Source organism: Ostrea edulis, chromosome 6, assembly GCF_947568905.1.
Source record: "Ostrea edulis chromosome 6, xbOstEdul1.1, whole genome shotgun sequence".
Classification (NCBI taxonomy): Eukaryota; Metazoa; Mollusca; class Bivalvia; order Ostreida; family Ostreidae; genus Ostrea; species Ostrea edulis.
The window spans coordinates 12,532,187-12,546,740 of NC_079169.1; the positions used below are offsets into that span (position 1 = coordinate 12,532,187).

The following is a 14,554-nucleotide window of genomic DNA, read 5'->3' on the forward strand; positions in this document are numbered from 1 at the left end:
CTGTTGTTTCTACCAAGGGTCTGTCAGTGAAAAGTCTACTCTATTCCACTATGATGACGCTATTTTTGTTAATTATTGATGATATATATGTTGTTGTTTCAATCTAGGGTCTGTCAATGAAAAGTCCACTCTATTCCACTATGATGACGGATTAACATACAGGGATTTTTCGCATCCTGAATTTGTGCCACTATTCACTGACGAAGTGGATAAAAACCGCATCAAGGAAGCAAAAGAGAAATGTGGATCCAACCCATCAAACGCTTGTGTCGCGGATTACTTAGCAACAGGAGACATTAAGTTGGCTAAATCTTCTGGAAATAAAGAGCAGGATTCAAAGTCAGATGTCGCAGTCATCGGTAATACATGTATACAAATAGTTTAACACTGATGATAACCTTTTTTATATCCCACAGTTTGAACATTTCTCAAACAGCAATTCATGGTTTCAACGATTTGGGTACTTAAAGTATTTTCAAGCAGTTTTTCTACTTTAGAAAAATTAAGTGAATGTTTCTATAGATGTATTATTTGAAGGAACACATCCTTTCTGAATGCGAAGCTGTTAAGATATACATATTCTTGATATCTTTTATATGTCATAAATATAAAAGACATGGCTGTATTAGATAGCTATATAGATATAATAAACACTCAATTATACTCATTGCAGTCTCGTTAGATAATATAGTTATGTTAGATCTCTTATTATTTTGTTCGTTGCTTTGTGTGGGTCACTATTGTATTTTGATATCTCTAGGCTATAGCGAGCGATACATGGGTCACGAAGCCACACGACAAGCTAGCTCCAATGCTTGCACATGTCAGTCACTTGATTTGCTCATCAGCTGAAAAATGATGAGTATTACCCAAATTGCTCTGGGAAAATGTCGCCGGTAGTGCGAAACTATCGGGTTTTCCTCATTATAAATTTCTCCTGCTTTGAAAAACATTTATTGAATCACGGACAATGTATTGCAAGCATCAACTTTAACTCTGCTGCCGATTTTATAGCTCTTCGAAGTATGACGTCATGGTACACTAATTTTCCACCTAGTCATCTCCGAATACATACAGACTTATCGGAGGCATCATACAAGAGGAATTAATAAAAGAATTGGCTTTATGACCATGACCTGACCTAGGGTATGTTAAATCTACCTAGAGAAGCCATTGTGCTAAAATAAACTTAATATACAGCACAACCAGCCGCAACACATCTGACCTACTACCCGAATTGAAGAGTGACCTTAACCTAATATCTGAATAGACCAGTAGGTGTGTCGAAGCTTAACTGTCTGTCCTGTAATCCCTCATAGGCTGCTTAGCAGCTGCAATGACAAGAGTGATACAAGTTTGATATTTATTAATTGGATAAGAAACAGGATGCAAATTTACATATATGGTGGAAAGGGTCGCATGCAAACTTTTTGTGGTGAACTGGGGAGGCGGCCAGTGTGCCAGTTTGACTACCAAAGTAGGGGCAACACAGGGGGCCCTATGTGGGCATAGGTGCCCGAACCTGAACGAGTCCCCACGTTCTAAGGAAGGTAGAGATCTCTGTGCATCTCACCGGTCTCCTGAATGCTACCTGGTTTAATTAGCAAGTGCGGAGCAAGCTTGTAGACCCTCCTACAGTTGTCGCAACATGCACCAGCCTGTAGCATCCCCTCCCTTAGTAGGAGGTGGATGTGGCCCCAGCTATGAACTAGCTGAGAGCTCCACGAATTAAACTTTAGCAACTTCTGCAAGAAATTAGTATTTTCTATGAATATCCACTGACCCTTGACCTAGTTTAATGGTCGTCTGGAGGGTACACGTGAAATACCTGCCCCCTGCTTTAGTAGTAGGTGGGAGGAGAGCCGGTTTTGGCGCAGGATTAGTGATCAACTACCCCAACGCACTCCCCAGTCCGCCACAGACATTGGAACAATGTCCCCCACAAAAATTGATATTTGTATGTTTGTTTCCTTTTTTCTTCATCCATACTTGAAATTGGAGGCACTTAAACAATAGGGTGGGCGACGTGCACCCTCGTCGTCGTCCAGGGCTCGCAGGCGCGAGCATTTATCTCTACGCTTCCCTCTCCGAACCCCCTGTGCACTCTCAAGCAATGGTTACTAAGACCAAGTTATCACCAAATTGACACATTTCGGTAATCGCTCTCAACTTGAAGATTACCTGCATTTCCTGTAATTTTCGTGGGAATATTTAAAACTTTCAGGATTTCCGACCAGTAATTAGATTGCATTCTGAAGTTGATCATTGCAAAAAGTGTAACCTCAAAGGTAATAAATTAACAACAAGGTCATCTCAATTCTACGGGGTGGGCGACTTGCACTCTCGTCCGTCACCCAGGCCCCCTGGAGGCACAATGGGAGAGCGTTTATCTCTATGCTACCCCCTTCGAACCCCCTTGCGTACTCTCAAGCAATGGTGACTTAACCAAGAGGTCACTGGTATCACCAAATTGACACATTTTGATAGTGATTATGAAAGTTGTAAATTATTTGAATTTCCTGGATTTTTCAAGGGAATAGCTAAAACTTCAAGATTCCTGACCAAATTAAGACTGAATTCTGAAATGACCATTTCATAATGTGTAATCTCAAATGTGACGTAAGATTAACAACAAAGTGATCGCAGTTCAGGCGGACTATAAGACTTGTCGGCTCTGAATAACTCTTATGATGGAAAGCACAAATTCGACAAAATTTCCAAACACCAATTTAGCATTCCATTTCCCAGTCCTACTTGAGGAAAATTACGCCCCATAACTGAAACTGGTATACCTCTAAAGGATTCCGATTGATTCTGAAGAGTTTCAGCAGAAAATTCTAGAATAATTTTGAAGTCTGAATTCCGTCACAAAAGATCTAACTACAAGTCCCAAATACTTCCGTAAGAACTAAGGTAATAATAGCAGAATGGCACATTGCTAAATACCATTTTCGACGATTCCTAAGATAAAACAATAAACTGTAATGGATCAAACTTTTTCGACCGGAAATTCCTCATAAATTCGTCAAACTAATCCAAACGTTCCAGAGCCAGTGAGAATTAACCCAAACTCAGCTAAGAATTAAAATTAAGACCGATTACTCGAGCCAAAATACGAAAATTACCCAGCCCATTAACACCCCTGAGCCTCTACTCTCAAAGCCACGCCTCCTCGGAAAAAGTTGGATAACAAAACATGACACTTCCTGACGTGGTTTCTCGACTGCTGGAACCATACAAACTCCAATAAATGCCTATTGAATGAATTATGGAAAGAAAAATTCAACGCCGAATACATCTGAGACAAAACCAGTCAATTATTTACATGAAAATGGAATGTGATTGACTTAAAGTTAACCAAACAATAACTTTTGGTTAGGCTTGACATTGAGAAAAAACAACAACAAACCGATCAACAATCTGCAAGTCCGAACTTAAATTGAAATTGTGGACAATTATCCGAAACAAAAACTGCAATTAAATGCAACTAATGATATGGAACTAGGGTTTCTGTGCTATGGAAATTGCTAAATATCCTAAGAACGAGAAGGTGAGAATAGACTGCGACTCGTACGCTGTGATGCTGGTTCTAGCACAAACCTAAAACATGTATACGAAGTAGCATATAGCGCTCCATGTCACGTACGTTGTCGGAATCATCTGTAAACTACATAAAATAAAAAGAGGCAAATTGCTGAAATAGCAAGAATACCACGTAATTGCATAGGGATGTTAATAATAGATAAGTACTATGAAGTTAATAACTCTGCATAAATTGACCGGTGAGGTCCTTGGCACCTAAAATTGTGATCGTGCGTAGTAAAAACCCGTGAACCCCTGTGACCGTGAATAGCAATGCCTACCCTGAAACTTGGGCCCAATAATGCCTAGCAAGTAAACCTAGCGAGATAATGTAGTGGTTGGCCACATTGCAAATTGAACCTCGTGGTAGGTTGAGGTCCGAGCCCCTGGTCTATGCAGTGCTGACATTGCACAGTCAGGTATACCTGAACGTTATCCAGGTTCATCTGTGTATGACATGTAATTGAATAAATTCAAGTAACGCGACATAATGAACTGATTACAGAATGGGACGAATTAAGAGTAAGCAAGCCTTGGAATTTGTAGCATGATCTGACTATCTGGTGCCCTTTGCTTGACCGACTCGCTAGCCATGCCTATGAAAGGTCATGAAACCTACGTTAACCAAGTACCTTGAATCATGAATGGCATTTTGGCCTAATAGATACAATCAAAATTGTGCCATAGGGTTGCCATTGGGATACATAATAATAGAGCACCGGCAATGCTAGGTATATTAGGTGGTGTACGACATGACCAGGATATGAATTTACATATGGCGGCTGCCAAAAGATACATACAGAAACTAAGTCTGAGTATGGTATCGCCCTATGGGCTATGTTGTACGAGTGCTTTACGACAGGCGGTAGAATTTGAACTAAGTGAATATTAAGGAATATCAAATAAATGCAGCGATTCACCATGTTGACCTTGAGAAGGGATGGTAGCCTTCGTCCGAGATTAGACGACTATCGCCGTCTGAATAGGTACCTCCTGCCTTCTGGGGAAGGGGTGGACCAGCGTTGTCGTGCTTCACTGCCTGGCTGGTATGCCGTTCTTGTCTCGAGCTCCAGTCCCGTGGAGATCCCGGTTAGAAAGGTCCGTGTGTGGTGGCACGATAAAAATCGCTCCCCGCAAAGCGGCCGAGCACAGGCCAAAATTTGGAAACCCAGCGCCGACAGTGGTGACGATTCTATTCAGGTTGACCTTGAGAAAGGCGAGTAGCGTTCGCCCGGGATTAAACCTCCATCACCGGCTGAATGGGTACCTCCTGTATTTAAAAGAGTGGGGGAAAATAACGTTGCCATGCTTCACTGCCTTGCCCTCCTAGTCTCGGACTCAAGTCCCGTGGGGTTCCAGGATAGAAAGGTCCACAGCACCCATCGCAGTTGTAACAGGTCGTCAAATTAAACCGCGGGTCCGAGTCACAGGTGGCACGATAAAAATCGCTGAGGCTGAGGCTCCCCACTAAGTGGCCGAGAAAACGCCTAACTCAGGCCAAAGTTTAGCAACCCATCGCCGACAGTGGTGACGATTCCATTGTTGGAAGAGATGTGTTATTGTATTGCTCATAGGAATTAGATAGGTCACAGTTCGTTATCTTCGCCATGGACAAAACAAATCAAAAACCAATCGATCGGTATTGCTTCCATCTGTCCCCCCCCCTTTTTTTTTGTTTTTGGCTTCATCCTGTTGCTGCACTAGTAAAGGATTGTTTGGCTGCGTATACGATTGCACGATGTTAATAAATTAGCTCGATGGCAATGGATTGTCAGTAAGAACATTTTTCACAATGTGTTGAATCTATGGTTTGAGCAGAATGAAAAGTTAACTCGTTCCCCGTTAGGTGGAATTGTAAGAGGCAAGATAGTTCGAACCAGGTTTATTTCGTAAACGGTACGAACTGTATTAGCCAATCTTAATTAATTGTGGACTATTTGATATGCATCAAATAATCTTGATTAAATTCACAATTGTTATGACGTGTTCATTTGATGCGTCAATTAAAACAGTCTATTACCCGTCGATTTTTATCTCACAATACTTATTTACTTTTAATTATTCGTCTCTTTCCGTGGCTGAGGAAAACTTCATACCATCTGCTTTCAACAACACGACCAAGCGAACTGTCTTTCTGTGTGTGTTCAGCTGTAATTATAGAAACCTGAGGGTAACAACTACAAAACAGCATATATTTATAACCAGACCCTTGTATGTTTTGTTGCTGTTGAAGATTGTTTTGTTTGAAAGATAAAACGGCGAGGCTATACATTACGTCACGATACACTGTTTACATCAACTAAGTTATATTTTGATAGTTAATTGAATAAGCTGATCATAGGTAGTGTTACTACACATTAAGGTTTTTCTAGTAGCGGTCCTACACTAAAAAATAATTGCCCTTCAACTTTGTGTTGTAACAGAAAATGAAACACCGCAGATATCAGGAAATACCACGTTACATGTTGTTGTCAATAAAGAAGTGGAAATGAGGTTCAATGTTTCTGATGATGGGGAAGAAACCCCGACATACAGAGTTTTAAAACAACCAGACAATTTCCTACTTGACGATGAAACGGGAATAGCACGATGGACGCCGCAAAATGCTAGCATTTCTGAAATAAGGTAATACTGTATTAAAACAAGTATTGCAATTCAGGACAAATTATATCTTTGTGTATCAGTTTCCTTCTTTTCTTCAATTCTTAATAACAACCTAACACTTATTCTTTTTCGTTAGTATTATTGCTGTAGACAGCCAGGGCGCACAGTCCCCCTCCCTCGATGTCTCCATCATATTTTGTACCGGATGTAGTGACAGTGGGGATTGTGATTTCTTCAATACTATACCCACAGGAAATGACCGATTTCGCACGACAGCCTGCAGCTGTAACATCGGATATTCCGGTATATATGCTTATCATTTCACCTATTTGATTCACGACCAATGTTTGATTTGCAAATATGGTGAAAAGTAGAATTGGCTATTCCGTCTTCGTATATTAATTTCTATATACATGTAGAAGTAATGTATCCAACATGACAAATGCACTACTGTCTGATATTTTTATTCTGTTCAATAGGAGATGATTGTGAGATCGAGACAGACGCCTGCCTACAGAACCCCTGTCCTCTGGGTAGGGATTGTACTGACCTGTCCCCCGAGGAAGAGGTCAGACTGGGACGAGGATACAACTGTTCAGAATGTCCCACTGGATATAACGATGTCGAAAATAAATGTCAAGGTTCTTTAAATTTAATAACATATCGAAAAAGGAAACTCAATTTAACTTTGAAATTTGATAATTTGTACAGGGTACTTATTTTTTCCTTTGACAAAGTTTAATAAGGAGTACATTGTGAACAAATACCAAGAAAGGTATTTTTATCTTCGGCGAAAGATTCAACGCAAGACGTGTTTTGTGTGTTATACTTGTACTATCTAAACAAGTGATATGCACGGTATTCAGGATATTGATGGGTCAAAATTATTTTCAAACTAGATATCGATGAGTGTATATCGGCTGAAAGTAATTCTTGTGATATGGCCAAGGAAACTTGTGAAAACACAGATGGCAGTTATATATGCACTTGTCTTGAAGGGTACAGAAAATTGGACGACACTTGTAATGGTACGTGTATTGTAGCTGTAGAAAAGTAGTTGGTATTCGTGTAAATAACGGACAGACAGGTAGAGATAAATTGATGAATACAAAAGAGCTCCCGTTTCAGATTTAAGTAATGAAGTGAAACCATCAATGATGCTATATTTCTCTGATGGACAGGAAGAACAATATTGTTGATCACATTGTTTACTTTTTGGTATTTCTTTATAAACTTTTTGGTTTATTGTTTTCATGTCTAGATATTTTGCTTTTGATATCACAGATATAAACGAGTGCATGGAAGGCACGTCTGGATGCCAACAGCTTTGTAGAAATTATATTGGTTCATTCAGTTGCTTGTGTCACCCAGGATTCAGTCTGAATGAAGACAATTCTACCTGCAATGATATGGGTAAAGTGTTACTATCTTATTAGTTCATCGGAGATGAAAGCTTTGTTGAGCTTTCTTTTCAAAACTTCTGTCGTCTGTCGGTGAAGTTTTCACATTATCATCTTTCTCTCCAGAACCACTGGGCCAATTTCAATCAATATTGGTACAAATCATCCTTGCATAAAGGGGAGTCACGTTTCTTCAAACAAAGGAACGTGTCCCCTAGACAGGGGAAATAATCATGTGAAAAAACATACAATAAGGAGGGTCATTTTAAAATTTTCTTAAGAATCACTAGGTCATCGGGTATCGAAGTTAGTAGAGAAATATTTAAGGGCCATCTTTTCAAGAACAACAGGGCCATGATTCATCATGTTAATACATAAACATCCTTAGGTAGTGCAGATTCAAATATGTTCAAATTGTGGTCCACTGAAGAAGGATGTGACCACAATAGGAAATCAAGGTTTTATATGGGAATTCATATAAAATATCTTTTCAAAACCTTCATTTCAATAACAGCAAACCCATGATTAGTCATAGCAATATGCAAGTACTTTATGTGTTTGTTTTAATTCGGGGACACCGTGGGTACGATGGGGCCACAACAGATGGTTAAAGTATTACATGGGAAGATGCAGGGAATTGATTTAAACAAATTGATCAGATTTATCACTGTTCGTTATCTTCGCCTTTCATTCTTTTCAAGAGTAGCAGGGCCAGACAAAGTGTTTTTATTGTCTGTCTGTTCGAAACTCTATCAACTTTTGAATGGCAAATGATATGGTTCTCATATTTCAAATGCACAGATCTTGTGACAAGATATTCAGTGATGTCATGATCCTTTGGTGATGGCTTGGACCACATTATGTGGTCAACATTTGTCATGGGAATAAGATTGAAAATGTTTTGTTTTCAAACATCACAACAGTTGAACGACATGGTCGAGGTAACTCATCTGAGCGATAGGGCCCATTGTCCTCTTGTTTTCGCATTTTCCCTATAGGGTACAATGTAGGTCCATGAAATTTTGAATGCAGTGGAATTACATAACAATTGCAGGGGAAATGTATAACATTCACCAGTAAAATAATCGTTAAAATGTATTCAAATAAGGATGTATATTTAATTGCTGGGATAAAATTTAGAAATTCATTTCAAAATTAAGAATTATTTCACTCATGCATAGCTCTTATCCTTGGACGAATTTGGCTCCATTTTTTGGCACTCTAGGTTTCCTTTTAGCTCTTACAAGTTGATTTTTTTTTTTTTCGAATTTCAAACATTTCGGCTTGAGCATCACTGAAGAGACATTATTTGTCGAAATGTGCATCTTGTGCATCAAAATTGGTACCGTACAAGTTTTACATTCGTATTTGGTTAAAAGGCGTAGTATATGAAGCATGGCATACAATATTCAATTACAGGTGATGATCTCTGTCGAAATTTTGAGAAGGAATGTGAGTATGCTTGCAGTACTATAGACGGAATCACCCAGTGTATATGTCCATCTGGGTACCAGCTCACAAATAATGGGATAAACTGCACAGGTCTGAATATAGTTTTCATTATGTTAATTCAGTTTATTTTTCAATTACATATTTAACTAAATGACATATTTACCCTTTATCTGCTACATGCTTTTAAAAACTGTTTATTTCTAACTTTTTCATTGTGTACATTTATTACAATTTACTTTTTAGTGAATTTTCTACAGATGTTACAATGTAAAATAATTATTCAGATATTGATGAATGTGCACTGGATACTACACCATGTGATCAAGAATGCCTCAACATGAACGGATCATTCCAATGTGTATGTCGTCCTGGTTACAGTCTGAACGCAGATAAAACTTCCTGTTCCGGTAAATTACAAACTGTTGTGGTTATTTTGCAACGATATCCAAGGAATAACAATTTTTGCTAGATTGTTTCCAGTGTGCTTGCTATTTGGATGTTTTATTGGACATAGATGTCAACGGCAAACTAACAACACAACTATATGACAAACTATATTATTTCAGCTTCAACTTCCCATATTTGTGTCACAATGTTCCATAATGAAAGGTGGAGATAACAAACAGTGATCAATGAAAGATTAAGATAACGAACAGTGATCAATTTCATAATTCCTATAAGCAATACAAAATAGAGAGTTGGGCAAACACGGACCCCTGCATATACCAGAGGTGAGATCAGGTGCCTAGGAGGAGTAAGAACCCCCTGTCGACCCGGTCACACCCGCCGTGAGCCCAATATGTTGATTACGTAAACGGAGTTATCCGTAGTCAAAATCTGTGTGCCAAGAACGGGTTAACAATCGGTATGAAACAAGTCAGACAGCATTTTACTCCATGACAGGTTGTATTGGTATTCTACATTGTTATGGAGACCATGCAATTTCCGAAATGCTGATTTTAAACGAGCCTGTTGAAACCCCTCCATCATCAACTTGTTTGTCAATAACCTACCTCGATTTGAAAATTGATCATACGTGGAACAATATCTTGCGTATCGAATCTGTTGAGAGGTATAAACACCATAAGGAGGTGATAATGAAATATTGCTGCATAACTATGGGAGGTTAATGATGGAGAATCTGAATTCATCCCGGTTATCATAAAGTTGAGCTTTTAGTTTACCGTTAAAATTTGTTTTCAATAATTCAAGTAACAGGTTCGGAACAATGATGTGGGTTGTAAATGGTACTCTTTTATTAACAGTGTGTGAGCTACCAAACTACGGTGAGAAATGCAACCAGGTGTGTGAGTGCGGTTCTGGTGTAGACAGGTGTGACCCTGTTAAAGGATGTGTCTGTCTCTCGGGATGGACCGAGAAAAACTGCAGTGTCGACATTGATGAGTGTCAGCTAAACCCAACTATATGTGGTAGCAATAAACTCTGTCATAACACTGAAGGTTCTTACCGGTGTGATTGTTTACAAGGATTCAAATTAATCGAAGACAAGTGTGAAGGTTGGATTTTTGTTTTATTGTAACAATTTCAAATTGAATTTGAATGGATTGCTATGAAAAGAATGTGTTCAATGGGATAAAATTTTATGTATCGATGTGATTTTATATCCGTCACATTCTTTCCTGTTTTTAAAGATATCGATGAGTGTGACGATGCATCACTGAATGACTGCCCGGTGGACACTACACAGTGTATGAACACGTTCGGTAACTATACCTGTGAATGTAAGGAAGGATATCAAAGAAAAAACTCTGTCTGTGAAGGTAATTATCTACTCTAGTCTACATGTTTATATATATACATATATATATATATATATATACACTGTATATATATTTATCTATTTATCTACCTATTTATCTATTCATTTATCTAAATATTTTCATGAAGTATAAAATATATCGATTTCAATATTCGTATAATAAATTTTTAACATGGATATAAAAATGTCCTCAAAATGAACAATAATTACTTTTCAAAAATACTATATTATAAAAGTATTACTACATTTTGATATAAAAACAGTTGATCAAATGCTTTTTTCAACAGATATTGATGAATGTAAGACTCCTATTCACGGATGCTCCCAGAAATGCGAAAACGCCGATGGTGGATACAGTTGCCTGTGCTTCTTCGGATTTACACTTAAGGATGATCGAAAAACGTGTGAAAAGAGTATGAAGTTTTATCAAATACGTATTTCAAAGCAGTTTTGTCTTTACTTTTTGAGCTTTCGGCATTTTGTTAGAGTGTAGACTTCCGTTCCAATGAAATCAGTTTACATTTAAGTTCGTAAAAGAAAGACAAACAAAATGTAGTTAATAAGTTAAGCACGTACTCTGATATTGCATGTTCTTTACAATATTTATGGAAATGATAAACATTTCTCCTTTGATTGAAATTCAACTAATATATTTTGTAGTGCCAGCTCGAGATTCTTGTTCCTTGTTTCCGGAATTAAACTGTTCCTACGGTTGTAAACAAGTCGCACATGACGATCACACTGGAATTTGTTTTTGTGAGACAGGATACAAACTTGCAGTGGACAGGAAAACATGCAAAGGTATTGTTTACATGCATACATATAATTCATATACATATTACCAAACAAAAGCAACACACAATTTGATTACTTTATGAAAATAATTATGCAAGGAAAAATAATCAATTTTAGAAATAATACATGTATATCGCTTAGGTTCGAATTTACTATTAAAGAGTAAAGGTATAAAATCTCATAGCGAGCGCTGGCTCGTACTGCGAGCTCTATTGACTAGAGCGCGGAAAATAATCCAAGCTAAATCTAAACCTCTAACAATAAACTTTTTTGACGCTAATCCCAGAAGTCCCTTGTCAAAAATGGCTGAGATCTCGCAAAGTCACACCTTGGAATATGATTGTGAACTTACGTGGATTATCAACAAAATCTTGTGGCCTCCTTGCTCCAAAATTCAGTGCATCATTAGGCGAAATGTTTAACGAAGTGCTATGTTTATGAAAGGCAGGCTAAGATGATGTGTGATGTCACGTCTACGTTTTGACGTACGTCATAATAAGACTGACAGTGGCGGATCTAAATATGTACCGGTACTTGTTATTTCCATTTGTAAAAGTCATATTACCGGGACAATATTGAATATACGTAAACATTAGGCATATGTAATATGGAATCGAATACAAATTGTGTATAATCGACTGCAAACCACAAATCTGAATAAAATACTAAATTCTCAATAGGAATTTATTATTCTAACAAGAAAAAAAGGAGACTTTCTTTTTAAAAATTGTTAGAATATGTGAGGGATCAAAGGTACCGAATTGGTGCTATTTAAGTAATTCCAAAAATAAATGGAATTCGGTCGGATTGAAAACATTTTTTAAAAAATCTTTTGTTTCTTTCCCGCGCCTAAAAATAAAAAGTGCTTAAATCAATTTCCTTTTAACATGTCCGGTAATGCAAACCACGACGACACCCCCCTCCTCTCCCTCATGATAACCAACTATGCTACTTGCTACATGTATTAACGACTGAAAAAATCATTAATTAAGTCTAGTTTTGTTAATCAATCTTAATTCATGTATCCCCACAACAACAGTGGAGAGGGGCTGGAATCAATTATGTTGCAATTTTATTCAATGCTTATATGTGAATGCTGAAATATTTCATCATTGTGTTACAACTAGGATTATGTACAATATTATAAAAATAGTTCTAGTTTTCTCTTTTGGAACATACCATTGCTGCAAGGGGATTATCATATGAATTTCAATATTTTTTAAAGATAGGTTCGCATATGTGGGGGGAGGGGCATATACATGCCCAATAGTTGAATTTATCGATTTATTTTCAAATTTTCATTATATTGAAATGCGTTTTGTGTTTAAAGGCAGTGCTGTTTAAACATAGTTTTACAAACTTGAAAGGTTTGGGCATTTTTATCATACAATTAGTAACTTAAAAAGATTGAGAGTAGAAAAAAGGGAAAGTAGAGGCTGAGAGCCTCACAGTGAAGGCAGCATAAATAAAATGTATATATAGCATAAAAATATTTCAATCACATTCATGTATACATCTTTTAATGATTTTTAATATAAAACCCTGGGGGGAAATTCATGTAATGAGTATTTGGCCTGATCAAAGCATGAACATTACAAAATATGTACATACATGAAGCTGCGGCTCGCCCAAACGGTAGCACCGTCAACATATTACAGGGTACCTAAGTTCGCGGATGTAAAAACATTAAACCAATGATATGAAATTCAACTCTGTATTCTAGATATTTATACCTAATCAATCTATATTACTATTAAAGTTCAAAATTTCCATGTCCGAAATTCCGTATACTTCCCAAGATTTGCGGAAATGAATTCGGAAAAATATCTATTATGTTTGGTCGAACTGTATATGGGCCCTGGAACTATACGACTCAGAATGTTTGAGCATTGCATCAAGCTATTACATACCTTTCATAGAATATGCAGCATCAAATATCATCTCTAAGTTGAATTTCTTACCCCAATTCATCAACTAAAGTCCATAATAGCTCCAAGTGACTGAATCTTATTGTTCCTAATTGCATGCACGTGTCAATAACAAATTAGTTTCCTTTATGAGTTCGTTTAATTTGTAAACGATTTTACATCCACGGAATTTTCTGATTAAAATGTTCTCTATGAATACTTTTTTATAATTCCCATCGGGTCTGGTTCAAATCAGGAAAATCGGAATATTTTAGAATTTTGATCATTTCATTTCAATTTCTTTTTTAGAAGATTTTATCCGCAGATTTTTAAATATTAGCATTTTCAATTGTAATAGCTATTTTGTATTTAAGAATTAGAACGTCTATCTGGGTTGTTTAGGACTGTTTTCTTAGATATTCATCTTATGCATCTAATCCCAGCGAAAATTGGACTCTAGAATCTCTTATTTGCGAACAAAGCACCTTCTCTATCATTACGGGATAAATCATATGAAATTCATATAAAATACTTGAGACTTTTATCACTCTTTCGATGATGAAATCATACTTCATAAGATGTGTTTTAACGGGTCATTACATAAAATTGTAATGTAATGAGCTACCTTAAAGGTAACCAAATATCAACTCAGAAAGGCTTAATAATTTCAGGTTGACGTAGGCACCTGAAATATTTTATCTTGACATTTGGGTATTTGATAAGAGGAGTCTTTAGGACAGTTGTTTGTGGGATTCTTAAGAAATTCCTCAAGTGCTACAATTGATTAAAAATGTTCGACCCTGCTGCAGTTCAGTTGCTTTCTGTTAGTTCTCAGCTGTTTTCTGTTAGTTCTGACAAAGTCGTCATAAGAACATGTAAGTTATGATCGCGTGGACAGCCTTGATGTCAATTCATTTTGAGAAGTTCATGTTAGCAGCATTTGCAGGACAAGATTCAGTCATTTTCCGAAAGATTTGGCATCTCCCACAGGATCCCAAATATTTCATCGATAAAAATCTTAATAACTTTCATTA

The 14,554-nt window shown here is 37.2% G+C and overlaps 1 protein-coding gene across 3 annotated transcripts in view; it reads left to right on the top strand.

Annotated features, from left to right (window-relative positions):
* LOC125645547 (uncharacterized) overlaps positions 1-14,554 on the top strand; it is a 67,762-nt gene that overhangs the window by 40,045 nt on the left and 13,163 nt on the right. For all 3 annotated transcript variants that reach the window (XM_056141544.1, XM_056141546.1, XM_056141543.1), the window contains exons 20-31: positions 108-359; positions 6,006-6,207; positions 6,323-6,489; positions 6,666-6,827; positions 7,086-7,214; positions 7,471-7,599; positions 9,006-9,128; positions 9,323-9,445; positions 10,304-10,555; positions 10,691-10,819; positions 11,106-11,231; positions 11,479-11,619. In XM_056141544.1, the coding sequence (XP_055997519.1) occupies positions 108-359; positions 6,006-6,207; positions 6,323-6,489; positions 6,666-6,827; positions 7,086-7,214; positions 7,471-7,599; positions 9,006-9,128; positions 9,323-9,445; positions 10,304-10,555; positions 10,691-10,819; positions 11,106-11,231; positions 11,479-11,619 (1,935 nt within the window). The remainder of the gene's footprint in view (positions 1-107; positions 360-6,005; positions 6,208-6,322; positions 6,490-6,665; positions 6,828-7,085; positions 7,215-7,470; positions 7,600-9,005; positions 9,129-9,322; positions 9,446-10,303; positions 10,556-10,690; positions 10,820-11,105; positions 11,232-11,478; positions 11,620-14,554) is intronic.